General features: G+C 41.2%; 2 protein-coding genes across 2 annotated transcripts in view; one reads left to right on the top strand and one right to left on the bottom strand.

Moving 5' to 3' along the window:
* The first annotated feature begins 3,011 nt into the window (after nt 1–3,011).
* On the top strand, nt 3,012–5,246 carry RMI2 (RecQ mediated genome instability 2). The gene is made up of 2 exons (XM_056503732.1): nt 3,012–3,327; nt 3,851–5,246. Exons 1-2 carry the CDS (start codon nt 3,060–3,062, stop codon nt 3,997–3,999), a joined length of 417 nt encoding a protein of 138 aa, XP_056359707.1. The 5' UTR covers nt 3,012–3,059; the 3' UTR covers nt 4,000–5,246.
* A 2,501-nt stretch (nt 5,247–7,747) lies between these two features.
* LOC130259416 (uncharacterized) overlaps nt 7,748–26,550 on the bottom strand; it is a 76,838-nt gene continuing 58,035 nt past the window's right edge. The window contains exons 56-73 of the mRNA XM_056503677.1: nt 26,313–26,453; nt 25,202–25,315; nt 24,707–24,835; nt 24,083–24,244; nt 22,057–22,464; nt 21,061–21,226; nt 19,585–19,769; nt 18,920–19,012; nt 18,437–18,641; nt 17,327–17,514; nt 16,533–16,630; nt 15,953–16,137; nt 14,694–14,896; nt 14,084–14,273; nt 13,335–13,444; nt 11,396–11,515; nt 10,886–11,025; nt 7,748–8,767 (exon numbers count right to left, since the gene is read on the bottom strand). Coding sequence (XP_056359652.1) covers nt 8,752–8,767; nt 10,886–11,025; nt 11,396–11,515; nt 13,335–13,444; nt 14,084–14,273; nt 14,694–14,896; nt 15,953–16,137; nt 16,533–16,630; nt 17,327–17,514; nt 18,437–18,641; nt 18,920–19,012; nt 19,585–19,769; nt 21,061–21,226; nt 22,057–22,464; nt 24,083–24,244; nt 24,707–24,835; nt 25,202–25,315; nt 26,313–26,453 — 2,853 coding nt within the window. The 3' untranslated portion in view covers nt 7,748–8,751. The remainder of the gene's footprint in view (nt 8,768–10,885; nt 11,026–11,395; nt 11,516–13,334; nt 13,445–14,083; nt 14,274–14,693; nt 14,897–15,952; nt 16,138–16,532; nt 16,631–17,326; nt 17,515–18,436; nt 18,642–18,919; nt 19,013–19,584; nt 19,770–21,060; nt 21,227–22,056; nt 22,465–24,082; nt 24,245–24,706; nt 24,836–25,201; nt 25,316–26,312; nt 26,454–26,550) is intronic.

Here is a 26,550-nt window from a genome sequence, read left to right as displayed (position 1 = left end):
AGGGAGTCTGCAAGGAGCTGCCCGGCACAGCCACGTGCAGATTAAAGAGATAAAAAGGGGGAGAGAAAGAGAGAAGAAGGAGGGTAAAGAGAGGAAGAGAAGAGGAAAAGAAAAGGGAAAAGAGAGGAAGAAGAGGAGAAGAGTAATGGGATAAAAGGGTATTGGGGTAAAGGGAGAGGGAGAAGAGCAAGGAGTAAAGATAGGAAGAGAAAGAGAGAAGAGGAGAGGAGAGGAGAGAAGAGTCTTCCTGTTTGTAACACAGTAAATCCACTTCCATCATGAATATTCTAATTCCTAAAAACCAATCTAATACAAAATACTAATTCTATAGCATTTACATACAGCCTATAGGAAATCTTACATTAGCATAGCAAGTGACATTCTAAACTCTAAGATCTAATCTTTGGGTGCGGGTCAGTCTTTTGTGGCTTTTGGCCTTGCCCTCTGGCCAAAAGCATTGTTTAATGAAGAGTGGATTAGCTTCATCGAGCCATCCTATTGTGTTTATGGTAATTCAGTAACTAGGGCTTTCCTGTTCTACCTTCCCCAACAATTCCCAGAATCTGAGCATTCATATTTGCAAGATTCCTCAGTTTCATCTTCCCCAACATACTCGGATTCCAAATCCTAGAAAAAAAATTTGTTTGAAATCCAGTTCATAACTTCTCAGTACTAGGAAAGAGAAACAGAAATAAAATTGAAGACCCTGTTCTGTACACATTGGCCAATGGACTGGAGAGAAGGATTTTTTTAAATTTTTTTGGGTTAGGATGGAAGGCTGTAAAAAATCACACTTCCTGGCAAAGGGAAAGAAGGATTTTTCTGCTTCTGTAATTTACCAAAATTAGGGAGAGAAGCAGGGAATTGTTTCCATTTTAAGTAGTACTGTCAGCAGGAGCACAAAAAGGTCTGAGCTGGATAGAAAATTTCAAGTTGCTGCTTCTTTGGAAATCTCTTTTCACAGAGATCTGGGGTCAAATTCTCTTTTAAGCTCTCTTGGCACCATACCAACAAAACACTGTCAGTGTAATTGAGGGAGCCCTTGTAACTGAGGGAGCCCTGACTCCTGCTTTCATCTGGATTGTGTTGTCTAGGTGTAGTTTGACCTTTTTTTTTGCCCATGCTGTGACAGTCTCATGTACATGTCAGCCTGAGGAATAATGTCCTTGAAGATTGCTTTGAAGTGAGGTACATATTTTAGTAGCAGGCAGAAGATTGATTCCTTCTTTTTTAATCCATGCAAACCGAAACTCTTTCATCAAGTCTGCTCTCAAAAAAAATCTGCTCATATTTAATCCAGTGTAATTTAGAGCCTGGCAGCACCAACTCAGTAGTGTTTTTTCCAGCTATGTACTGAGCTTCCTCTGCTACCCTTAAATCAGAAGATGATTGCTGTGGGGTCACCTCCAGAATAGTCTGTTGAGGCCCCAGACATTGTCCCTGCAGCTGCAGAATGTGTCTGTGCTGAGCTGCCCCAGGTCTTAGGGAAGAGCTTTGCAGGTAATTCAGCATAATTTAGCATTTTACTGAAAGATAAGGGTTTTCTGGTTTAGGAAACCAAATCTATTTCTTGATGCAGGTTGCCAGTGCTTTTGCCCTTTTAATAATACAGTTTCTTGAAGGCAAATCTTTTAAAAGAGACCTTTTAGTCTCTCCTGAAGATTACATTCTTGTAGGGATCTTGCCTTGATCTGTAGATTTAATGGCTTAATAGGCATTAGACCCTCCTATTATGCAGTAACAAATAGGAATACAATACTTTTATCAATATTTGGCACAATTAATTTTTTTTTAAGTGAAACTAAATATTGATGCTGTCAAGTGACTGCAGCTTAAGGGCATAAATTACAAATATTCTCTTGTGAGCCTCGCTCAAATCTTACATTCATATACAGTAACCATCTAATGTCTTTCTATTCCTGTAAGCCATATGATTTGATTGCCAGATTACACAGTTCTGCATTGTGCTTAGATGTCAGTGTTTTTATTGTTATTACCAATATCATGTTTTATTCTTACTGTAAGTGGTAACAAAAAATTAACTGCTTCCTTACACTATAAAAAGAATACAGTCCCATTTACAGAATGCCTCTAAACAGAAAATATCTTTGGGAAAAAATACTGAATAAATAATTCACAACATGATGGGTGAGTAGAAAAAAAAAGTCTTTTTTTTATTTTGCTGCTCAGGACAAAACCAGATCTTTAAAATAAAGTAACTGCCTATTTTAATGGAGAACAAAAGCTCTTCTAATGAAGAATGATTGCAGTCAGTATATTTTTACCCATTCTGCAGTTTTGTAGATAATAGGACCTGTGAAAGTAATGAACCCATCCCTTTGGTTTTCCTGATTCTTGTCTTTTTTCCATGCTCCCGTTTCGTCATTACTTTATTTCTTGGCTTATTTTCTAAATGAGATGTCAACCCACCCACGCAAAAGAAACCGTAACATTTCAAGAATACCAGACTGCTGCAAAGTGAGCTCGCCTGTCTGTAATATAAACAGACAGTAAATAAATTCATAAAAGCCTTGGAATTAAAGTCTCCCATCTTAAAACTGCCCATGCTTTCAGTGCATTGTGCTCCGGATTTCCCCAGAAGAGCATTCCTGGGAAAACCAGCATATGCATTTTCCCGTTTTCTCAGGAAACCGGAGCAGCCCCATCAAGTTGGGAGTGGACGGCGCGGTCCGTTCCCGCCGAGCAGGGCGGGAGCCGGGCTGGCTGCGGAGCGGGCAGGGGCAGAGCGCCCTCAGCGGGTCCGCCGGGCCCGGGCCAGCAGCGCGCACAGCTCACACTGCCAGCGGCACGGAGAGCGGCCGCTCCTCAACCGAAACCACGCAGAACGAGGCGGGTTCAGGGCACATCCCGGTGAGCGGCGGGGGCTCGGGGGCCGGCACAGGGCGCAGCCGCGGCTCTGCACCCGCAAACCCGGCCGTGCACGGCTTCTCCCGTTCCGCCCAGGCCGTTCCGCAGCTGCGGCGCTGCCGCCGCTCGGGGGCGGGCGGGGCCGGGCGCTCCCGCCCTCAGCGGCTGCGCGGCCTGAGGCGGCCCTCAGCATGGCGGGCGCTGCGCCGGGCCCGCCGGTGAAGGTGCTGGCGGCGCAGCTGCGGCGGGCGGAGCGGGGCGCGGGCGGCTCCTGGCAGCTGCGGCGGGCAGCGGCGGGCCGGGCGCCGCTGTCGCTGCGGGCCGTGTGGATGCAGGGCACCGTGCTGGAGGTGCGGCGCGGCGCCGAAGGCGGCTCGGCCCGGCTGCAGGACGGCAGCGGCGCCTTCACCGTGCTGGGCGTGGAGCAGGTGCCGCAGGGCCGGCCGTGCCTCAGCGCAGGTACCGGGGTGCGGGACCCTCGCTGTCCCTGCCCGTGTCCGGGCTAGTGGGGTTCGGCACATCCCCTCCGCCCGGCCGGGCCCAGCGCAAGAGGCCCTGAACGAGGAGAGGGATTCTTCTCCTACTTATCTTTTCTGGTTTCTTTCCCTTCACCAGAACTGCCAGTTCAAATGGAGAAGCGTTGGTCTGCAGAATTGCAGAAATTGTGGTACAGAATAGGCACATGGCTTAAAAATCCAGCCTTTTGACCTGTCCTCTGTCCACTTACACAGCAGGACAAATTTGTGTTTATTGGGCTCTTACTGTATGTGCAAATGTAGTTACATACGCCATAAAAGTGGCTGTACGGATAATGAAGCCTTTTTCTGAAATTTTCTTCTAAGCAATCTTCATTAATTGAGTTTTCTTACACTGGTATTGGCATCTTCCATTTACACTGTTTACTTGGCTTTAAGTAATTTGGTTTATGTATTTAAGTGATAGTACAAAGGTAAATTAAATGTAATGCTTACTTGTTTTTTAGGGAAGTATGTAATGGTGATGGGTGTGGTGCGGTCCTGCAGTCCTGAGCCTGTTCTTCGAGCAATAAAGATGACAGATCTCTCTGAAAACCCCGTCCATAAGAACATGTGGAACCTTGAAGTGGAGGATTTGCACAGAGTCATCCCCTAATAGCTTTTATTTTCTGTTTAAAAGAGATGTAAATTTGTTTTCTTTTGCCTTTTGGTGCAGAACATTGGACTATTCTGTGTAACCACTCCTGGAGTAAACCAGAATAAGTTGGACTCAGTTAAGTGTAGGGACCAATGTTTTTCTGATAATAATCATAGCGTTCATGTCTTCCACTCTCTTTTTATATCAGCATATTTGAGAAGTGCCTATTTGGTGTTTTGAGTAAGTTGTCCGTGCTATTAAAGAGGCTGTATGTTTGCTTCTCTGTGAGTTAGCTGCTGTTTGGGGGGAGCACATGTTCTACAGCAGGGTGTTCATGGCAGCAAGGGCTGCAGAGGGCTCGTGTTAACAGGATGAACTCAGTACCATGAAGGCAAAAGGTGTTCCAGCCCATTTAGGCTGTGGTTGGAAATAATGGTTTTCACCTGTATTTTCTGTTTCAGTAATCACCATGTCTGTAAACTACTTGTAAGACAGGTGTCATTTGGTAACCATTAACACTATCTTGTACTTAAAATACCTCTCTAGTTTCTGAAATACCTAAAGTGGTAATGACCCCTCTGTTCCAGTAAAGTGAAGTGAATGAAAAGATGCGATGCAGGATTCCTTGGAACAGGTTCTCCACGTGCAAGATGTAAATACTTTCTATCTCTGGAAACAAGCATTCCATCCCTAAGTGCATTTGTCTTTTTTAAGGTTTTTTTCTTCCAGTGTATGTTATTTTTAACAGGTTAAATATTTCTAAGTTATGTTCTATTCTTATCTTTTATTTTCCTCTGAAAAAAACAAACTATGAAATAGCATCAAGAAATCTATAAGAAGTAGAAATGTTACTATTTATTTTCCATCTTGTCTAAAGAGAATTTGGGTCCTTATGAATGCTTTGTGTAATCTGTGTGGAATGGCTTTGTGACTGGGGACTGTATTGTCCAGCAGTAGAGTTATATTAATTAGGCATGCATATTGGAAGGGAAGAGAATCTCTGATTCAAAGCTCTGCAATTCAAGACAACAATCAAGTGGTGGTAATTAAATTTTTAAATTGTGGGATTAGGTTTTAAAAGTGTGTGGAAACTAGCATGCTTTAAATATGTGAGATCTTTGCAGACTAAGGACTGGATTTTAGAGTACAATTGCAGTCTTGAGTTTGGTATTCCAAATCAGAACACATCACAGGCAGTTGGATAGTAGAAGTCCTGTGCTCTGAGATCTTGCTGATGAAATGCCAAAAATACAGAGATTAATAATTTTGGTGGTCTAGGTTCATTTATTGTTTGTAATTCTGGAAAAAATCCACTTACGGAGTGCTGTAGCCCTTCAGAAGTAATCCATGTGACCAGTATAGCAGCTGGTAACTGGTTCATATTAAAAATTATTTTCCTAGGAGATCAAAGCAAAAGACACTTGTAGCCAGGGTGAGTGTTGTACTTCTAAACAAAAGATTGCTGGAGATTGCTTTGACTCCCAGCTTAGCTTATTTCACCTAATGAGAAGCTGATAGTGCTTATGCCTGTTGGTGGCTGTTTAAGGCTGCGCATAAGGGCCTTGTTTCTGGATTTCCACAGTTAAGCACTGTGAACTTAATTCCTCTACTTGGAATTCGCCCTTTTCCTCACCATGTATCTCAAATTCTGCAGTTAGAACATTTTTTGTGATTTTTGTTGCTGTTGTACAGCAGAGAATGTAACTGAGGAATTACAGTATAAGGGGCATCTTTAGCCCTGTGTGGAGGAGGAGGTCAAAGCTGAGCTCTTGTTACATCTGTTTTGGGGCTAACTTGGTGTAATATGCAGAAATTCTGTGAACTTCATAGGTCGTGGGGGTGCTGTATAAAGAACATATTGGAGGTGAGTTGTAAGCACTAAAACTACACTGGGAAGCAAAACTGAATCTGTCTGTGCTCTGCAAGGACAGCTGGTGTGGGTAGGTGTGTTCAAAGTACTCTCACAGCAGGAGTTAGAGAGGCAGAAATTCCTGTGTTGTGTGGTGGGGAGATCCATGAGATATGCAATGGATAATTATGTATTTGCCATATAACAAAATGGTTTATTTACTGTACTACCTGCATCAGAAGCATGAACACAGTCAAGGTGTTCAATAATGTTGCAGTGTTGTCAGTGGTTATCTACTAAAAGTTTAGTCCTGACAAAGCCAGGGCTAGTGCAGAGAAAAAAGCCACTTTTGAAATACTGAAGCTGCTGGATTGATCTGATTCAGTCAAACCCTTTGAAAGTGATGCTTTTCCAGAGGTTCACATCCATTAGAAACCACAAAGGTCTCTCAGTTCGTCCAAGGGCTGTTTTGTCTGAAGCTGGCGCACTGCCCTGCAGGGAGACTGCTGTGCCTCCCTCCAGGTACATCTGGAACAGACCTCCCCACATCCCTGTCACTCTGGTGAGGTGTTTGCTGATAGGAGCTGCCATCTCTCTGTGAGGTGGGAGGGTGATGTGTTGGCTCCATGTTTGAATTCTCCAGATGAGACATTACCATGCAGTAAATAAGGTATAATTAAAAATGGTTTGGCTGGATGGTTTTATTGGTTCATTAAAAGGTTTAGTCAAAGAACCCCGTGGCCTGTGACACTGCTGTGTTTGTGGACAGGTATTTGGTGAACAGGTGTGACAGAGCACTTGCCTTTGCATTAGCAGCAGAGTCTGGCAGGGCAGAAACACAGAGATAAGACTGTATTCATGACAGCTATGAATCAGTGCTCAACTCCACTTATGAACATGATGTGGAACTCTTCATTTAAGTGGGGGGTAGTGTGGAGTTGTTTTCTGTTCCCTTTTTTCCCCTCACCCCTGATGATGGCTCTGTTAGCCCTGCTCAGTGTACATGGTGTCCCATATGTGCCCTGTGTGCAGGCAGGTGCTGTGGGTCAGTGGTGTGTCCAGCCTGGCCCAGGGGTCAGCAGAGCTTCCTGCAGCCTTGTGGCTCTAGGGCTGGAGTGCAGCTGGGTCTGCCTCCTGCTGAGCTTCGGGGCTTGAGGTGTGTCCAGGGCCTGGCCAAGTTCCTGACTCTAGAGTATCTAGACAGGAACTGTGTGCATGGAGAACCTGGGAACAGCTCAAAGATGCCAAACTGGGCTGAGCGGAATGGCTGCAGTTAAAAATGTTTATTGGTAGTTAAATGGCATCTTTATTACAAGTGATAAGTAATATACAGCTTTTAGAGAAGACCTGGTGTCTGCATCCAGCTCAGTGTTGCTGTCTGCAGTTAGCATTTAGTTAAATTCCTGTATTTCTGTATTGCTGACTGAGCTCTTCTCAATCTTTTCCTCTACTTGCTGATGTTTTTCTTTATTCCTAAAACTGTCACCTCTTTTTTCAGAGGTGCTTAATGTGCTTTGCTAGGGAGTGAAGTGACATTCAGTGACTGGGGAGAAAATTAGGTGGTTTTTAATCAGTAATTGGTATAAATATTCTTTAACTTCTAGAAATATTTCATTCAATTTTGGCTTTTTACGAGGGTGCAGGTATAAAATTATTACAGAGGAAGACTTGATTTCTAGCATCTGATGTGTGTGGGAATTGCAGGATTTTTTCCCTGACTAGTGTAAGAGTCAGGTTTTAATTTGTATCAAGCTAGAGAGTAAGTGCTCAGAAAGTGAGTGCAGCTGCAAGCAGTGTACAGGAGATAAGAGGCAGCTGCTTGCTTTTTCTGTGAGTCAGTCAAAACCAGCCAGTTACAATTCTCTAGGTCAGTACAGCTTTGTTGTTATGAATAATCAATAAAAATGTACTCCAGTGTAAAAATAAGACAGTCAAATGTTTATTAGCATGATGTCATAGTACAGAACACCATTATGTCAATGTTTGCATATTATGCAAAGACATTGGATGGATTTTGCAGTGCTACCTTTTACCAAGGAATAGCTGCATTCCAGGCACTGTGTGGAGAAAGGTAATGTAATTTTTAAATCAAGTGACCTACAATGCAGAAAGGGATTTAACAGGTGAGACACACAACAGTAGCTATAACACTCTAATGTTATTTCGTGGGTAGGGTAGATATTGGTTACCTTTTCCCAGCACATCAGCTGACTGCTGACAAGGGGATTGTAAAGACACAAAAGGAAAATGTGAAACTGGTGCACAGAAACCAAAAAGGCTATTTCTTATTTAACAGTGTGTATATTAATAAGGGAAAAGTTAACTAGCATAAAAATGAGGAAATTATTAACTGCTTTCCATTATTTACCCATCTTATTTCTATCTTAGCCTTCTTGTGTGTTGGAGCACTTCCCTGGAAAAAGATAGATAACTTTCTCCAGAACTGCTGAGCAGTGGAGTTTCATTTCTGGAGAAAAAAGAAGTCAGCATTTCTGCTGACCCAACCTGATGATGGCTGCTTTCACAAAGTAGTCCAGTTGTACTACTCTGAGCTGGAAGAGAGCTTCTCTCAGCTTTTCAGTGTATTTGTGCCATGGTTCAAGGCTCGTGGAGAGGCAATTTTGCCATTGAATGGGAGAAATTTTTTTTAGAGTAACTGATAGTTTCATGTCCAATTTCTTTTGGTGGACTATAGTTTCTTGTCAATATATTGACATAATTTCTCTTGTCCTCGGGAGTTCTTGGTGGAAAGCTTTCCTTATATACTATATATACACTTCATTATGTTCACAGTTAACAGTAATGCATTCACTCTTCTACTGTTGTCTGCCTGTTCCTGCCTCTAGTTTGTCTACCTAAAATAACTGTTCTGTTTTGGGTGCTAAAATGGTTCTTCAATCTTCAGGGCTGGTATCTGCCATTCAGAACTGGTTCAAGCTGAAATGAAGAAGAGATGAAGTCCAGGTAAGAAGTAAGTACAAGTCACATGTAATATAACCTTTCATTACAGTGAAATACAAAAAATCTCTGAAGGAAAAATAGCATCAGATATATTTATGACATAAAAAAATGTGGGGAAAGTACTCCAGCATTTTAGATATGGTTTTACCTTAGATCGCTAAACTGAAATAAAGATGTAAGGTTATCTCATGTTTGATAAATTCACATTTAGGAGGAAAAAGGCAGCATTATTTCTAAAGTTAGGAGGTCTGGGTAGTTCAGCTATTCAGTGGAAGATCCCTGACAAGCATGAATTTCTAAGAAATAGTGCAGAGGTAGTTTCTGCTGACAGCCACTTTCTGTTTTGCTCTCATGATCATCACTGGTTATCAGTTACTGTGCGTGAGTAACCTAACCATTACAGACTCTTTCACTGTGTCAAACCTAATTCCCTCTGAGTTTGGTCTGTTCAACTTCCTTCTCTTTAGAGTGTTTACATATTTAGAGACTTAACTCATGCCTTTTCTCAACCCTTCCATTTTTTTCCCCAGGACTGTTCTCAACTGTTTCACAATTTAAGTAAAACATGGTGTCTAAAACTGGATAAATGAAATAACCTAAATAGAGAAGATGTATTTCTTGTCTTAAATATGTTGATTCATGTGTACATCCCCAATGTATTTTGCTTCTTTATTAGCATGGTCTCATTAACTGAGCTTGTGATCCACCTTCATTCCAGTCCTTTTCCACAGAAATGGGATAATGTAAACTAGCAGCACTAGCTGACTTCAATCATTCAATTACCAAGCTATTCTAAAACACTGTTTTCAACTGAATATTCTGTTGACTCAAATATTAAATAGAGACAAATTTTGTTAAATCTGTGTGTTGAAGAATTTATATAGCTACTGGAGCTAAAACCACTCACTGCCTGCAAGATGTTACCCAGGAATGTCCTGATCATCCACTGCTTAGGAGCTGAGTGAACTGAACAGCTCAGGCAGATCCTGACATGTGACCTTGTTTCATCATATGGGAGTGTGATGTGGTGCACTAACAGACACAGTGAGTGTTCTTTTTCTAGGTTTTTATTTATGGCCAACAAACACATCTACAAATACTACTCCCTTCCTTAATGGGTAAGAAATCAGCTAATAATTGTAAATCTTTTAAGGCTACAAATGGGTTTGTAGTCACTGAATCATTCATTTGAGATAGTAGTGAGTTTACAAATGCAAATAAATAATGTTTCATTAAATATAGTACCCTCTTTTCACTACTCAGTCCTAGCAAAGCACAGAGCATAAAAGGAGTAAACTTAAGGCCTTCATTTCAAACAAAAGTATAATTAGCTCTTTTGTGTGATTCTGCCATTTATATGGTGTAAATGTTTCCATTGCAGTCTTGCAAAAATACAGTGAGTTACTACTTGGGCAAGAGTATCAATAATGGAACTCCAGTTAGCAGCACATGTAGCTCCAGTCACTTTTGGAGCACACAAATTGGCGCAATAACTACAGAAGTGGGAAAGAATTGTAATTTTAAAAATTTCAAGCAAGTGCTACTGCTGTCTTCTGGGTTTTCATCTTCCTTAGCTATATTCCAGGAATCCAATTAACAGTGCAATTTGGATGACAGCTGCATTAAAACATAAGTATTGATAATCTGGATATTCTAGGTTGAAAAGATAAATTTCATTACTAGACACTGAAAAGTAGAAAAATAAGTCTCCGACTATTTTTTTTATTGTATATGCATTGTTGTTAATATGCATTCAAATGCATCATTCAGACCAAAAAAAGATGGAACCAGAAATATTATCCAAGAGGAGAACTCCTGGGGACATGGCACAGGATTCTGCAGGTATCCTTCTGCCTTTGTTACACAGCAGATTAGGACAAAATAAGGAAGGCAGTAGAGAGTGTACAGTGGATGGGCTCTGGTGTGCTGGTGAGTGAACAGCAGGAAGGGGAGGTAGCCAGGAAGAGCATTTCTGGGAATAGGATCAGTCAGATTAATTAGTTTTATTTTCTCATGTGTTCTTGAATTACAGACATGTAAGTACTGGAGTAAAGCAATCAGAATTTTCGGGGTTGTAAAAGAAATGAAACTTACCACTGTGGAGGGATTTCCACAGGGACAAAATTCCGGTTGCACAAATGAACAAAAGCTGCTGCTAAGCTGCAGGCAGCCCCCAAGGCCGGAGAGTCACAGGTGTCCTGTGTACACATGGTGTAGAATGGCTTGGGCTCCACCTGGACACAAAGGGATGGGTTAGGGGAGCAAGGGCACCTGGTAAACCCAGAGATTTGGGTTGTGTCCCCTCCCCCTTGCCTGGTTAGGACCATTCATTATCTTTATTCCCTTCTGAACAGGAGGTCATTTCTGTTTCCAAATTCTGGACCTGTATCCTAAAGAGCAGTGGTGTCATGCCACTACTCTTTGGGTGTCAAAACCTCTTTTCATATTGATAGTGATAAAACCAGCTTTTTTTCTCTCTGAGTTGCTGTTTTGATTACTTCTAAAGTTCTCTGCAACTAAGCTTCAATATCTTTGCAATGAGTATGTGTCCTCAGAAGTATGACACATAATTAAGACAGTGCTTCTGGCTGAAGTTCTACTTACAACTCTGAAGCAGTTCCTAAGAAGTGAATGTGGTTCTTCAAAGAACATTTTACAGATGTGTTGCTTAGCTGTAACTGGACATGGCTTTTCTTTCTTCAGTACAAGACTGCACTTATTCACCTGGGAAAACAGAATTACTGAAGTTGGTGTATTTTGGGGTTTTTTTGCATACATCAGGGTAGGATGAGTTCTTCAGATTTCCAGTGTGAGCTGGTTTGAAGGATGATATGGGCAGCTCAGTACCCTGCTCTAATATTTATTGTTCATTAATATTGAGAGGCACCTTGCAGATTAGACCTTATTTCCTTTTGCTATTGATTCTGTTATTCACTGAAGGATTTTGGTGTGTAGTTGCTGACATAGCAGGCAGTTGGCTAGTTCTCTTTTATATAGATCTGACAGGTCAAAGTTGTGCTTTCTGATGGAGAAAAAAAAATTCATACCCTTGCTGGATTATTCATAGGTAAAGGTGGCTTTAAAAGAAAACAACAAAACCACACTACCAAGAAGTTCTTTAAGCAAGTGTAAATTGTAGTTATTTTAGTTACTAAGGAAAATAAACTGGCAGTTTACTCTGTGCTAACCCTCATCCTGCAGGAGTCAGACACTCAGTCCTTTCCTGTTGTGCAGCCCTGGCCTTGTTATGGTGGAGTTCTGCTGACGTCCTTTGCAAGGTCGGTGCATGACAAAGGATGTGATAAAGCTCCTGGGAACAAGCTGCAGTCAGAGTTCACAGTTCAGTGTGAATCAATAGTGCAAGTGCAGCCATTCTGCCCCTAAAGAAGGACACTTGGGCTGTCCTGCTTCTGTATGGCACTAAGTTTCTTATGTATGGCCTTTAATAGATTCTTTTGTTCAATGGCTCTGGGGAGTTTTGCATTTTTATGAACATATTAATATTTGTAGCAATTAAGAAAATCGTGCCTTTGGTCAGTCACATTATCCTGCCCCATTATTAACATAAACATAGGTTGCAAGCTCATTAACTTTATCTGCAACAGCAAGAAGTACAAGATACTTGAAGCCATCCTCTTTTACAGTAAAGTGCTGACATAAAGCTGAAAATGAGATTTTTGTTCCCAGAACTCAGGCATCTGTGAGACAGGATAAATGGAAGAGTCACAAAATCTTTGTGGTAATATGATCTTGGTTCCTTTTATTTTTAGTAATAGATTCTTAAAATTAGACTTGGAAGAGATTTAGAAGATCCTGTCAACATGGTTTGAGAGCATATTAAGACTACTTTTCTTGGTTGGCTGCATTCACAAATGGTTCTGTACAACTGCATGTTTGTGTATGTAGATTATTTTCAGCTGATGACACAGTACATTAAGTAGAGCTATAATATTACTGGTATAAAATTGTTACAAGATTTATTTATGATAGTTATAGGAGTCTTTTTATGCAAGTCAGTGACTGACAGCAGCAGCTCACCTTCCAAAAAGGTCTGAATACTTGGTGTGGGGATGGAAAACAAATTTACTAGTTAGTTGTTTCTAAAGTTTTGTTTATTGATAAGATGTAAAGCATGAAGAACAAAAAAATTTAAGATGCTCAGCATTCCCGGGTAGAACTAGTTTTTCTGAAGAAAAGTTCAAACTGTGGCCTGAGTGATGAATGTAGAGATTTGGCCCAGACCTAGTACCACCTGTCCCTGCATTCCAGAAAGATGTGCTCTAAGGAAGAAAACACTAAAGATACTTGGCCCCAATATCAGTTTCTTCTAAAATCAGCAACAGCCACCTCTGTGTCGTACTTTACCACCTAGGCCAAATAGGGAATCCTTGAACAGTTTTTAGCAAATATGTGCAACCTTTTCCGTGGTTAGACACAGCAAAACAATGCAGTGTGCTGCTGTTTTCACTGTTGAGCTTTAGTTCATCTAAGCCAGCCCAGTGTGTCAGTGCCCTCTGTGCTCAGGAGCCCCTCAGTTCATTACCTGCCAGCTCTGTGTGAACTCTTTCACATTGTCAGTGAAGGAACCATTAGGCACCATCCATTCATTTCCAGCTTCATTATCATTGGTGCCAAAAAGCCCAGCTGAAATACCTGGGAAAAAATTGAAATGGTGTAAAATAGGAGCTGTCAGGACTAGGTGCAGGAAAATTACAGCAGCTGTTTCTGAGCTCTGATTATTCTGTGCATCAGAGCTCAGCTCTGTTGTGGAAGAGGGGAAGCTGCTCTGCCTGCATTGCCCTCTCGTGTCTCACCTGGTCCTGGGCTTCTGAGCACATCAAGGCATCAGATCCATTTTCTGCTAATCTTTGGGGGGTGACTTAGACTAGTGTAGGGTACATGGATGGTACATGAATTCATTCCAAGAATACCAAAAACCCTGTGATGTTTTTGGCCTCCCCTCTGTAGTTGTCTTGCAGGTCTAACAAGCTAAGCCTGCTCTAGAGCAGATTCTCAACCAGGGTTTGGAGCTGGGCTGGCTGCAGTACCTCTGCTTTATTGCACTGAATCAACAGTAACCCATAACTTGCTCTTCTCCCTGGAATGGTGCATTCTGTGCTCTATTTGGCAATTACTGGGAATGCCTAGGGCCATTTCCAGGGTATATATAAATGAAGAGGGGAAAAACCAGTGAAAGACAGCACAGATGCTGGTACTACCAGTAATACAGATAATTCAGAGAGATGGCAAAAATTACTAACAGCTGACAGCAGCTCTATGATTGATACTCACCATGGTGCCACCCAGCCAGAGTGACAGTACAGAGATCATACTGAAAATCACAGGAGACAGAAACTCCTTTCTGATCAGATACTTCTATTTTGTTGGTTCCTTGCCTTGAATTCATGGTACTGTTTTCAAGGGATTGATCCAGAACTTGGCAGTTCTCTTCAGTGAAGGAGAAGTTATACTTCTTGGATATCTGTTTTAAAATGAAAATGCAATTTCAAAGCTGTCATAGTGAAAGTTCAGTCACAGGCAAGCACACTGGATTTGTAGGTGTGATAAGGCAAATTTAGCACAGAATTAAGGGAATAAGAACAGGGTTGTGTTAAACTTCTGAAAGAGCAGAAAGCACAAAGCCTCCCTCTCAGTGCCATTCTCTTAGACCATGTCAGAGGAAAATTGAGAAGTTTCTGTCATATACAGAGAGCAGAGGCAGCCCTTAGTTAAACTCTTTTTGTTTTGGAGAGGTATTTTCTTTTTAAGAAGTGGTTACTTTAAAGCCATTGCCTGAGAGTGCTTCTGATCTATGTTTTGAGCGTTAATATTTTAAAACTTTTTTTGTCAGTTGAAGAAAAATGTTGCTGAAAATAAAAAATGTTTGACTTTATTTTCCTACCTTTAGTCGTGGGTAGATAGTGATCACAGTCTGGTTCATCTCCACATACAGTGATCTTGAGTTCCTGGTTTCCTCATTTAGTATTATAGTGAAAGCACTGTGAATAAAATCCTTGGCAAGAAGTACACTGCACTTTGATGCCAAATCATACATTTTTCCATCAAAAGTCACAAGATGCTTGGTCCCCACTAACATAGCATGATCTGGAGGATGGTATTTCAGAAGAAACATCAGTGAGTTTTCCACAAAGCAGTAAATGCTGTGCATACTGCAACACACAGAGCTTCTTGTTTTAATTTCTCAACTTATTATTACACATACATTTTAATTAGTTACAGTGCAGTTGCTCTGCAACAAAACTTTTTCAGAAACAAAACACTTTAATTTTTTTGTTGAGTTTTTTTGTTTATTTTTGTTGTTTGATTTTGTTATAGATTTACCTGAGTGCCATAAAACTTTGGTAAAGTTGAACTGGGATTCAAAGGTCATCTTGACTTGTTATTGTACTATTTGGTAGTAATATTTATAAACACACACACCCACATTATACATTATTATGCAGAAAACACAAGAATATTAATTCTCAAAAATCGCCTCCAAAAATGAGCCTTCCAAACCAGTGAATCAAACAGCTGCAGTCCAGGAAACCCTTCTGATACGTGACTCAGATTATTGGGTCACTAGGACCTATGTTCACAACCCTCTGTTGTGTCATGCTGTACTGGGAGGAAACCATTAAAAAGGGTTTTCTGGAAAAGCTTCTCTCTAAGGGACAGCTGGGACTGTTAGAGCATTCCTTTAGCATTTAGCAATACTTTTACAGGCAGTACTGAAGTTTTGGTAGAGCTCAGCTTGCTCATCCTAGAGGCACCAGAGGTGAAGTCACCAGTTTTTTGCCAGGACACAGAGCCAACAGGTATGACTAGCAGTGAGCCATAGTATCAACTCACAAGAGCATATGGATAAGGCAGATAAATATCACCTGCTGTTTCTAGTCCTAAGTGTAGGAAGTATAAAGAGTTGGAAAATTGGCATGAATATTAAGTAGAGCAGTGTTACTGCATGTCAGCTTTGCTCATAGTGTTGATCTTACACATACCATCAACTATCTTACAAGCAAGACAATATGTAAGTTAATAGGAAAACTGTTAATTAGCGACCATCTCTGTGTAAACTCCTATTCCAAATACAATTTTTAAAATAAAGAACTAAGTGGAAATAGACCCAGGTACAAAAAGTAGTGCTTGGAAAGGGCTTACATTCAAAGGGGCTCTCCATCATCCTCCGTTTGAATCTATAGTACTCTGCAAGTATGTTGAGATTGTAGAGGTCTTGCAGAGGCCTCATTAGTTTTTCTCCAATGAGGTAAGTGGTAACATTTGCCAGCTGCAGGGACAGGTCTCCTTTAGGCAGTACTGGCAGCTTTCCTGCCACCGAACAGTTGCTGTAGGATACAAACAGAACTCCCCTTATCTGCTGAACTGATGAAATGCTGTTGCTTTATTATTAGAAATGCTGAAGTGGAATATTCGTAAGAATTGTAGTCTGGTTAGAACAGCAAAACACAACCCTACTCTGGCCAAGAGCTGCACTGCCCCAGGCCATCTCAGGCCAGTTATCAGTTACTGATAGTCTGTTTGCTGTCCAGTAACTCTTTTCAAACACAGTGGGCCTGGCAGCCAACAGAAATAAACATTAGGATGTGATGTGACCAAAGCAAAGAGTGGTTGGGTGGCTGTCCAGAGCCCTCAGCTGCACAGTGACAGGAAGAATAACTATGCATAGTTTTAGAACACTGCCCAGAGCAGGGATCCTGCAAAAACACCAGTTACCAGTTACCTGGGTGAAAAACTGTAGAGGTTCAGCAAGGGCTTCCGGATCTTGCTCACAGCTCTGGAAAACGCGGCCTCTGCCCAGCTGAGCACCTGCTGCGTAGCCTGTTGGAGGGCCACAGATTATACAAGCAATTTCAGTACGGCTTCAGGGCAGAGTCAGTACTTGCAAATGAGTTTTAAATCAAGATATGCAAAATACTGCTTTAGTGTCTTTTGCATTTGTCTCCTGCCTAACCATGTCTTGTCATGTAGAGATTAATATCCAGAGGACAGACTCTAGTCACAACACCAATAAATAATGGACAGAAATATATTCTTCCTAAATAGCATAATTTAAAGTATAGCAATGCTTCACTAAGTTAATGTGCTTCAGTAGCTTGGAAAGGACTGGTTCTTTAATAATATAAATTAGCCTTATGATACATCTTTTATGCTTTCCTTTTCAACTAGAAGAGCCCAGATTTATTTATGCACTTTTTATTGGAATCACAATTTCTCCTCCTCAGGCAAGAAAAGTAAAAGCTACATGAATGACAGATTACTGCTGCTGTGATTTCAACCAGAATTAGTAAAACAACCTCTCCTCTAGCTGGAAAAGTACTTTCAAAGCAGGACAAATATTGCAAGAACAGTAAAGTGCCTGTGCACAAGGCAATTGTTATGTGGAAAGATAACTGCACTATTTCCATAAACAAAAATAGTTAACTATTTTTGTGTATTTGTAGTTCAAAGCTGAGACTTAAATGCGTAGGCCTTGTCTTTCAAACCATTAGAAATGGAGAACTGAGCTATACCAACCATATCCAAGCCTGCTTTCATAACCTTTAACGCCACCTGGATTGGTTCCATTAGCCACACATCTTTTACAATCTTGGGTAAGAAAGCCTGGATTTTCTTCATGTGCTCTTCTGTCTTCTCTCTCCAGACTTCATCCAATGGCTTCAAGGTTGCATCATAGTAAGCATCCTTCAAAGTTGCTAATGGCTCTGAAGCAAACACATTAATGAGACAAACCTTAGCTGTTTTGGTACAAAGTGGCCCTTTGCTTGTTTGTTTCCACCCAACTTCACCCATAAGTGAAGGAGGAGCACAGAAAAGTGGAAGAGGAAGCTGTGTTTCCATGGCAGTCAGGCAGATTGCACAGCTGTGAACTGAAAGAGCCATTTAGCTCTGACCCTGACCCCCTTATAAATACATTGCTGCTGTCCAACAGAATGTAAGGGATGCTCTGCAATGTGTCCCCATCAGAGCTGTACAGCTGTACATCACTGCACAGACTGCTCCTGCTGAGCAACAGGACAGTTAGGTCACAACTGATTTCAAGCACAGTATATCAATCAAATTCAACTTTTGAGTGGGAAGAGCCTAGAGCTAAGTAGCCCAAAGTGAGTTTTTACCCTTGTGAGAACTGAAGGTTCTCACAGCTAATTCCAGCTGACCACATTTCTCAAAGGTTTCAGTATGGGCCACAGTCCAGCTGAACAGTGAATTAGTGGCTACTGGATAGGCTTGGAAAAAACCAGATCAAATGAAATCCAATTAGTACAAGTATTAAAAACTCAAGGATGGATTGAACAGCCCCTTGGGAGGAAAGGCTTGCCAGGGAACTGTTAGCAGAAATACTTCAGTTTAGGAATTAAAGACTCTGTTCTCATCAGACTGAACCCAGCCTCCTGCCACCGAGAAAAAACCTCACCACTGATTTTATTAGGAAGGTGCTCACTGAGAGCATTCTTAGAGCTTATTGCATCAAGGCTCCCACTCTGCACTAAGAGCCAAGGTCAGCACTTCTTGCTAGATCAAAATGGAAACCTTTGTGCTGTTCAGTATGTTTTATCGTTTACAGTGAAGTTTGGTTTGCCCTGCACTGACATTGTCCCTATTCTTGCTTTGCACCATTGTTCTTACTTTGTAATTCATTCTGCATTTGCTGGACAATATCTTGAATTTTCTCCAGGTAAAGTGGGATCCTGCTTCTCAGAATGTGCCCGATTCCACTTTGCTTCCACACCTGGGTGACAGCTGTACCCCCACTGTGCAGGAATCCTGCTGCCCTTTGCAAGACCATTGAAGGCCAGCCAGCTGCTTCAGACAGGAAACCAACATGCTGCACCTACAGTGGTCCAAAATAAGAAGCAATTTCAAAACACATAGTGATCTCAAGAAAAACTTTGACTTCATTGCGAGGCAATTCTGACTCCACAGAGTTGGTCAGAGATACAGAATCTCCACCATTAAACATGTTTTGTCTCTGAGTTACAGGTCAGCACAGGAGCCATCACTGAAATGTTTGAGCAAAAAGGAAAAACAGCTGCAGGCAATATAATGATGTTTAATTAACACTGCATGAACACTTCATGATTTATTCATAGATCATGTATAGATACTTACTGATCTCCTGAATCTTGACAGGCATCCATCAAACTTCTTTATCTTCTCTATCAGCGTGGATTTCAAAAGGCTCCCAATTTCATTAAACTTGTTCTATGAAAAGATTGTTAAAACCTTAATTTCATTACTTAAAATTGCTTGTGCTGGATCCAAATCATTCAAAGTTTGACCTAGTTTAAATGCCAGCAAACACCCACAGTGATCTCACATTTCTTAGGGGAAACTACTTCTGCATTATTCAATGGATAGACAAGGGAACGGAATAGTCGAACGATAAAAAGCAAAAAGCCTTCCCCAAGCAGAGAGTATGTGAAACTCTACTAAAAGTGAAAGCACGTTCAGATTCTAATCATTAGTTTTGTAACCAACACGCTGAGCAGTTACTGCTGCTCTCACTTTATTTACTGAGCATCCTTCCTCAGAGGATCCACCCTTTAGAAGAGGATTCTGTATTTTCTATCTTTAGGCATGGCTGAACTTCTTAATTCTCACCATGGTAACTTCTCACATCAACGTGAAACTAATTAAAACATTGCATAATTTTACCTGACTACTCACCAAAATTCACCTGAAGCCTACATGGAAGGTGCTCCATCAAAATGACAAAAATCAAATAATATTCTTGGAAAATTGTGCTGCAGTTAACAGCCACTCAAGGGTCTCACCTCAGCCTTAAGAATTGGATCCCCACATCCATGGGCCAGAAAACTCAAGCTTCCATTAGCAGCTGCTACAGTCACTTGTCCCACGTTTTCCTGCCTTTTACCATTGATACTGAGATAGGTGTTAACGGCAGCCATCTGTTGCCGATCAGAACAAGCACTGACTTCCATTCCTTCTTCCGAATCCCCTTAAGGAATGAAAAGAGCACTTCATTTACAGGAACAATATGGACAGACCTTGTTTCAAAGCCAGCTTTTAATTACTTAGGTGATCAATCAGAATCTGAGTGTGTTAGGTGTGGAGGAAAAAAACAAAAACAAAACAAAACAAGAGATAAACAAGAGACAATTAGATCAGTGTCAGGGTTTGATCTTTTCTATGTGGCTTGTCAATGAATTATAAATACAGATTTGCTACTGCAAAGGAAGCACTGGATTAATGTAAATCTAAATCTCTCGGTCACACTGATTTACAGGCCTTTTACTTTAGTCCTCCCTGTCCCTTGTTGCAGATGTTTCAAAACTGCTCAGCCCTTAAATGAAAGCCTGTCAGTTCCACCCACCATACACACAGAAGCACTGGTGAGCATAAAAAAATAGTTGGCAAAGTGCATGTAGAATCTGGGTTGAGAGTTGAGTAATTTCTACAAATTTTTGACTTCAGTGATTGACAAACTAATGGTCCTATAATCTCAAAAACATCATAGTACTTACAGATGAGGACATGAACCTGAGATAAACTCCCCTGCAGAAGTGTGGAATGGCAAATCTATAAGTGAAATAAGGGATTGTTGGCAACATGAGTTTGAGACAACTGGGATACCACCAAATCTATTTGGTTTGCACCCAACTCTAATGTAGCTGAAACGTGGATGAGCTCCACCTCTTGCTGCTCATTTCATCTCACTTTACTCATCTGGAAGTTAGGCATAACTTGAACCAATAGCCTTTTTTTCCTCTCAGTTGTCAGTCAGAGCTGACTGCTGTGAGACAATCCCCTGCAGCCAGTGATTACACACATCCCACTTCATACATCCCAGTTCATACAGCTGTTCCAGCATGTGGTACAGTCAGTGTCTGGAGGTGCTTCTCTCATTTCCTTTATTGAATTTGGAATGCAATTATTATCTTAAACAAGGCACAAAACTTTAAGATGGTCAAATCAAGAGGAACTTAATCCTATCTTTTGTTACCATCTATTGTAATCATACAAAAATGTCTCCCAAACTGACCTTTGTAACAAATTTTAAGCTTCAGCTTTTTTTTTATCTGAAAGACCATAGCCTAAATGAGCTGAGCTAGCTCAGTGCTAGAGACACAGCCTTTCTTCCTGTCTCTTCATAGCAGTGACACTGGGAGTCACACAACAGTTCCAGTTGGAAGGGACCCATAAGGATCATCAAGTCCAGCTCCCTGCTCTTTGCAGGATGAACTAAAACTAAGTCCTATGGCTGAAAGCATGGTCGTTGAGGTACCTACCTTGCAGATACCCCATGTAGTACTGAAAACACTCCTTTCCTTTCGAAGCAGCTACTTTTACTTTCTCTTTCTGATCAATAATCCCCTCCACCAGGATTTGGCTCTGGACAGATGAGGAAGCAGCAGTTCCTGTCAGGCCTAGCCAAATATCTTCAAAGGCTCTTAACTGCAGCCATAAAGGAAAAACATTTATTCAAAGCCACCACACAGAATTAAGGATCCTTCAGAGATGGTGTTCAAATATAAGTGCTTCCCACAAAAGGCTAAGTGGTGAGGGAAATATTTCCCAATGCTTGTGCACTACGCAGGAGTTACACTGAGAGGGGCACAAGCATCACAGTGACTAGCCCAGGAGCTGAATGACTGGATAGCATGAGGCTGGTGGACAAAATATTAATGGAAGCAATGAAAGAAATAATGTCCCAGTCTGTTCTCTGTGAGGCTGCTATTTGTGCCATTTATTCCAAAACACAGAATGAAGCAAAGTCATGCAGAGCTGATATTCATTTTATCAAATGGAAAAATAATTTACTATTTGTTACTGATTAAATCATCATCATAATTTTGTTAAGGGATGATCTGTTGTATCAGTTAGTGACTGAAGTACCCACATTCCTGCTAATGAAAAGTTTGGATGGTGCCAGCTCCATTAGTTTTTTGCCTCATTCTATTGTCTCCATCTGCCTTGTTACCATATTAATTTCACAGGAAATTAAAAGCAAATGCAAAATGGGAGTGTGGTGGGGAGAGAAAAAGGAAGATATTTGTCTCAGAATGAGCATCATATGGGCTGTCCTATGCCTTTTTTAGTTCTTTTTTTTTTTTTTTTTTTTTTGGTCAGTTCTTTTTTCTGGCAAATGATGCTTTGTGTAAGCATTGTATTTTGTTTTCCTCTTTCTTATGAGGAGGTGAAAACCCCATATCTCACACAACAGAGCAGTCATGCTGAAGGGGAGTTATAACAGCACACAGCCTTTTAAAATTGATACACTACACCGGGAACATGCCTGCTTTATTTGTGACAGCTCCACAGAGAACTAATATTGGTGCCTGCCTTTGTCTGTCAGTCACACCGCATGGATGCTGCCTAACTGCTCCTTTAGAGACAGCCCTAAAGAAACCAGGAGTGTTTTGAGTTGCCTGCCGTTTTATAGTCACTGCCTGCACCTGATCAATTTGAGAGAGAGATGGCAGCAGAAAACGAAACCCCAGTGTCAGTAAAGTAAAATAGAAACTCACTTCAATTTCCAGAGAGTAGTTCTTTATATCAGCAGTGCTCTGATTCTTTATGGATATTCCAATCAACCCCTTATCTCTCCCATGATCAGCAAGGTGGAATCTGCCCTCTGACTGCAAAATGATGTCATCTTTGTTGAGCTGGTGCTTTCCAGATAATACAATTACCTAAGCATGCACAAAAAAGGTGTTAAAGCTTCCACATATTTCCAAACAAATAGGCTCTGTTTGGAGTAGTACAAATTTGTACAGTGGCAGCATTGTCATAAACTACACCCAAACAAAACTTGTTTCAGAAACCAGCACATCCTCCTGCTCCTCGCAGCACTGTCTTCATCACATCTTCAGTTTCTGTGCTCTAACATAGCATGTTGAGTGATTACACCCTAAGGCCAGAGGAGCAGCTGCTGAGAATCACATTTTGTTAAAATGTCCAATGCTTTTTGCTCCTATACTTCTCAGCTACTGTAGCCAGATGTTTTGATAAAGTTGGGGATACTTAGGAGGTGAGGTGAATATTGTCCTGGTTTCCTCTGGGATAGAATTAATTCCTTCTCAATAGCTGGTACAGTTTAGGATTTGGAGTGGGAATAGGGTTGGTTACACACTGACGTTTTGGTTTTGCTCAGATGTTTATCCTAAGTCAAGGACCATTTTTGTGTGTGTCTCTCCTGCACCTCCTGTGGGCACCACCTGGGAGAGGTGCCCCAACCTGGCCAAAGGGATATTCCATACCACAGAATATCATGCCCAGTACATGAACTGGAGGGAGTTATCCAGAAGGGGCAAATCTGGGTTTGGGAAGGGGGGTCTGGAATTGGGCAGAGGGTAATTAGCAATTGTGCGTCACTTCATTTAGTTTTTTTCCTTTTCATTATTATTAATAGTAGTAGTTGTATTAACTATTATTATTGTATTTTACTTTGTTTTCAATTACTAAACTGTTCTTATCTTAACATACAAATTTTACTTTTCATTGTCCCCCCCCCCATTCCACAGGGAGAGGGGACGGAGAGACAGGAGTTGAGTGAGTGGTTGTGGTGCTTAATTTCCAGCTGGGCTTAAACCATGATGCCTTTGAAGAGAATGAACCAAAAATAAATACAAAGGCACCTGCTTTTGGAGTACCATGCATATACATCCTTTACATTATAAACAGGTTCTTTCACACCTTGGTCTGGGAAAAAGTTTTCCTGTTGCTAATAGAGTGAGATCTGCTCTGACAGTAAATAAAGAAACTAAGATGTGTTTCACCCACTGTGAACTGGAGAGAGACATTTATTGGAGGTTCCAAGTTCTGTGTTTGTGAGTGTCTACAGGCAACTCTGAGAACCAGCATACACCTAACGAAGTGTGTAATAGAAAAATAGGCTTACATTACGGTTCAAAAATCCATCACTACCGGCAGAGCAATCATAAAAACCAGCAAACTTTTACCTATGGGGGAAGGAAAGCACTTTTACTCCTCTCTAGTTTCCTTTTTGATCACTAAATGAGCCTGTTTTGGTATTCTCCAGAAACATGAAATTAAGATACCTCTGAAAGAGGACTAGGAAAAAAAGAACATGGAGGAAGTGAGAATGTTTACAATCATGAAAGGACCTATAGAATACACTCTAGTGGCAAACAGAACCTTCCTGTCTCAGTGCATCTAATGATGCTGTTCATTTATTTCAGTTACAGAAGTATGGTAAGTCTTCTGAAGAGTTGCAGCTGAAGAAAGTTTCTCCAAACAAGTAATTACATTTAAACTGAAGTAGGTTCAATGTGTTTGTGTCAGACTTACATTTGGAAGGTCACAGAACTCAAAGCTTGTATAGTAATCCAGGTAAGAGCAGTAGTTTGTTTCCATTTTACCCAGAATCTTCTGTTTGGTACATGGGCTCAGAAAAATATTTTCCAGAACAGCTTCTAACTGAAACTTATCAGGATACAAGAGTTGATTTCTCTGCAATGAACCAAGTAAACAAAGTTAAAATATGACAGCAGGATCTTAGACACTCCTTGGAGCCTACTCATCCCATCCCCAGGCTGGCTTTTGTTCTTCTAGTAGCTTCAGGATTTTAATGTAATATTTCCAAAACATAACATTTCCACTTGACAATGTTTTGGCTTATCAGTCTTGTTACCAGTCCCCATCCTACAAGTTTTACAAATTTAGAGCACAGGTGAGGGCTCTAGTTTGTAAGAACCCTTTCTTTTTTAACTATGTTCCATTTAGCCTTCTTCCTGTGTAGTGAAAAATATAAAAGGTAAAGTGGAATAAGGGTATTTCACAAAAAAATGGTGCTCTATAGTAGCTGTCTTAAAATCCACTCAACATTACATCTAAAACTAAAATAATTTCTCATCTACTGATAACAGTTTCCATAAAAATTGTGAGTCAACAGATACAATTGCCTTCTCTTACCTCATATGTGAAATTGTGTTTGAATGTTTTGTTATCCCAGTTCAGATCTAGGTATTCATTAAACAGTGCTGGTCTTTGCTCTAGAGATCCACATGCATGCAGGTGTCTCATGCTTAATATTCTCTGAAGCTGGAAAAGTGGAAAAAATTGAGCCATATAGGTAATATTATAAAGTGTTTGGTATATCCTTGGGCAGTAGGTTTCCTGGGCAAAAACACACCCTGTAAGAACCACTGGATGCTCCATACCCATGAAACACTGCTTCAGTCTCTCCCAAGGAACCTAAGGGGCTGATAGCTCTGTCCTGAGCCCAAGTACAACCATGTCTGGCAACATGAAACAGAATTTTTCAGTGTTTATTTTTCTTTCTCTGTGACACAAAAAGGTTGACCCAAAGGCTTTCATATGGTAACAAGTATAGAAAAAAAAACATTCTGTGAGGATCAAACACAGAAATTTGGGTACACTCATCCCTTCCAAGGATGAGACTCATACCTGGCCTGTAGAGAGTGTCACACAGCCACCCCAGGCAGTAATGTCCACCTTGGATTTGTCCTCCAGGCCCAGCTGGAGGTGAGCAGGCTGCCCAGCATTCCCTGAGACCTGCAGCTGAAAGCAGAGAAGGATTTGTCTAGCAGCAAGACTAAAAACAGCAGAATGATCCCCATCCAGTGGAGGACAACCAAGCCACAGTGAGCCACTGCCACAGATCTATGTTCAAACTCCATGGAACTCTGTTGTCTGGAAGCTCCAGGCCTGAGACAAATACAGGGAAGCTGCACTTCTACAACCAAGGCCATGGAAGGCTTTTGTTACCCTCTCTGGTAGCTGCCTGGGGTCTGTCATGCAAAGCAACGAATGGCATAACTGCAATAATGACCCCACGAAGAATTTATTCCTCTGAATATTATTCTGGAACCATACTGAGTGTTGTGCAAACCCCCCTGAGCACCAAAGGGCTTCAGATGAACAAACACTGCACAGCTGGCACAGCTTATTGCTGAAAGTCTTCAGCTTCAGCGGCTGCAGTGTCCTGACCCACACAGGGCATTGTCAGACAGAAATTATACTGCAGTATTTGATCTTGAAGGATGATTTTGAAGGTGGAATTCCTCCTCCTCTTTTTCCTTATATATGCTTTGCAACTACAGTTTAAAGCCTTTCTAGCCTTGCACATTTTCACATTTGTGTTGCAATTTCCTATACAATCAAAGAAAAATTACATTTTCTTCACAGGGGTATCAAAGGGTTTTTGTATAGTTTTATTGTGGGTTTTTTTGGTTTTGTTTTTTTTTTTTTTGCTTTTCTTGTGTATGCAGACTACAGGGTTTGTTCATTGCTTTATGGACAAAAATTGCCTCATTTTCATTGCTTGGCTGGTTCCTGGGCACTTCTGGGTTTCTCCCATTCAAAATGGGTCAATGCCAAAAGTGCAAGGCTGTTGGCTAGGAAACAGGTGGTTTGGGCATAAGCGGTAACAGCACTCTGTGCTCTTTACATTTTTCAGGATGATTTTTGGTTCTGCAATTCTCAGGGATGAAAGGTACACTCACAGTAAGTGCAGCATCACAGCTGTGTGTTTTGCAGCCCAGTCTCATGATCTCACCTGCTGGTTGTACTTTCTGCCCCTTCTTTCTGACAGGGAATTCACCTCCAGTTGCTTCAGAGTGTAATTAAATGGGTGGGTAACAGCAGCTCTGTAGCTTGTCCGGTGTCTTCCAAACTTCAGAGAGGATGACACTGATATCTGATCCATATCAACAGATAGAAAAGGAAATTGTGAAATAAAACACCTCTCACATACTAACCTCAAACATGTACCCAGTAAGATTTCCCTGTGCCTT

Source organism: Oenanthe melanoleuca, chromosome 14, assembly GCF_029582105.1.
Source record: "Oenanthe melanoleuca isolate GR-GAL-2019-014 chromosome 14, OMel1.0, whole genome shotgun sequence".
NCBI lineage: Eukaryota > Metazoa > Chordata > Aves > Passeriformes > Muscicapidae > Oenanthe > Oenanthe melanoleuca.
This window is presented reverse-complemented; position numbering and strand designations above follow the sequence as displayed.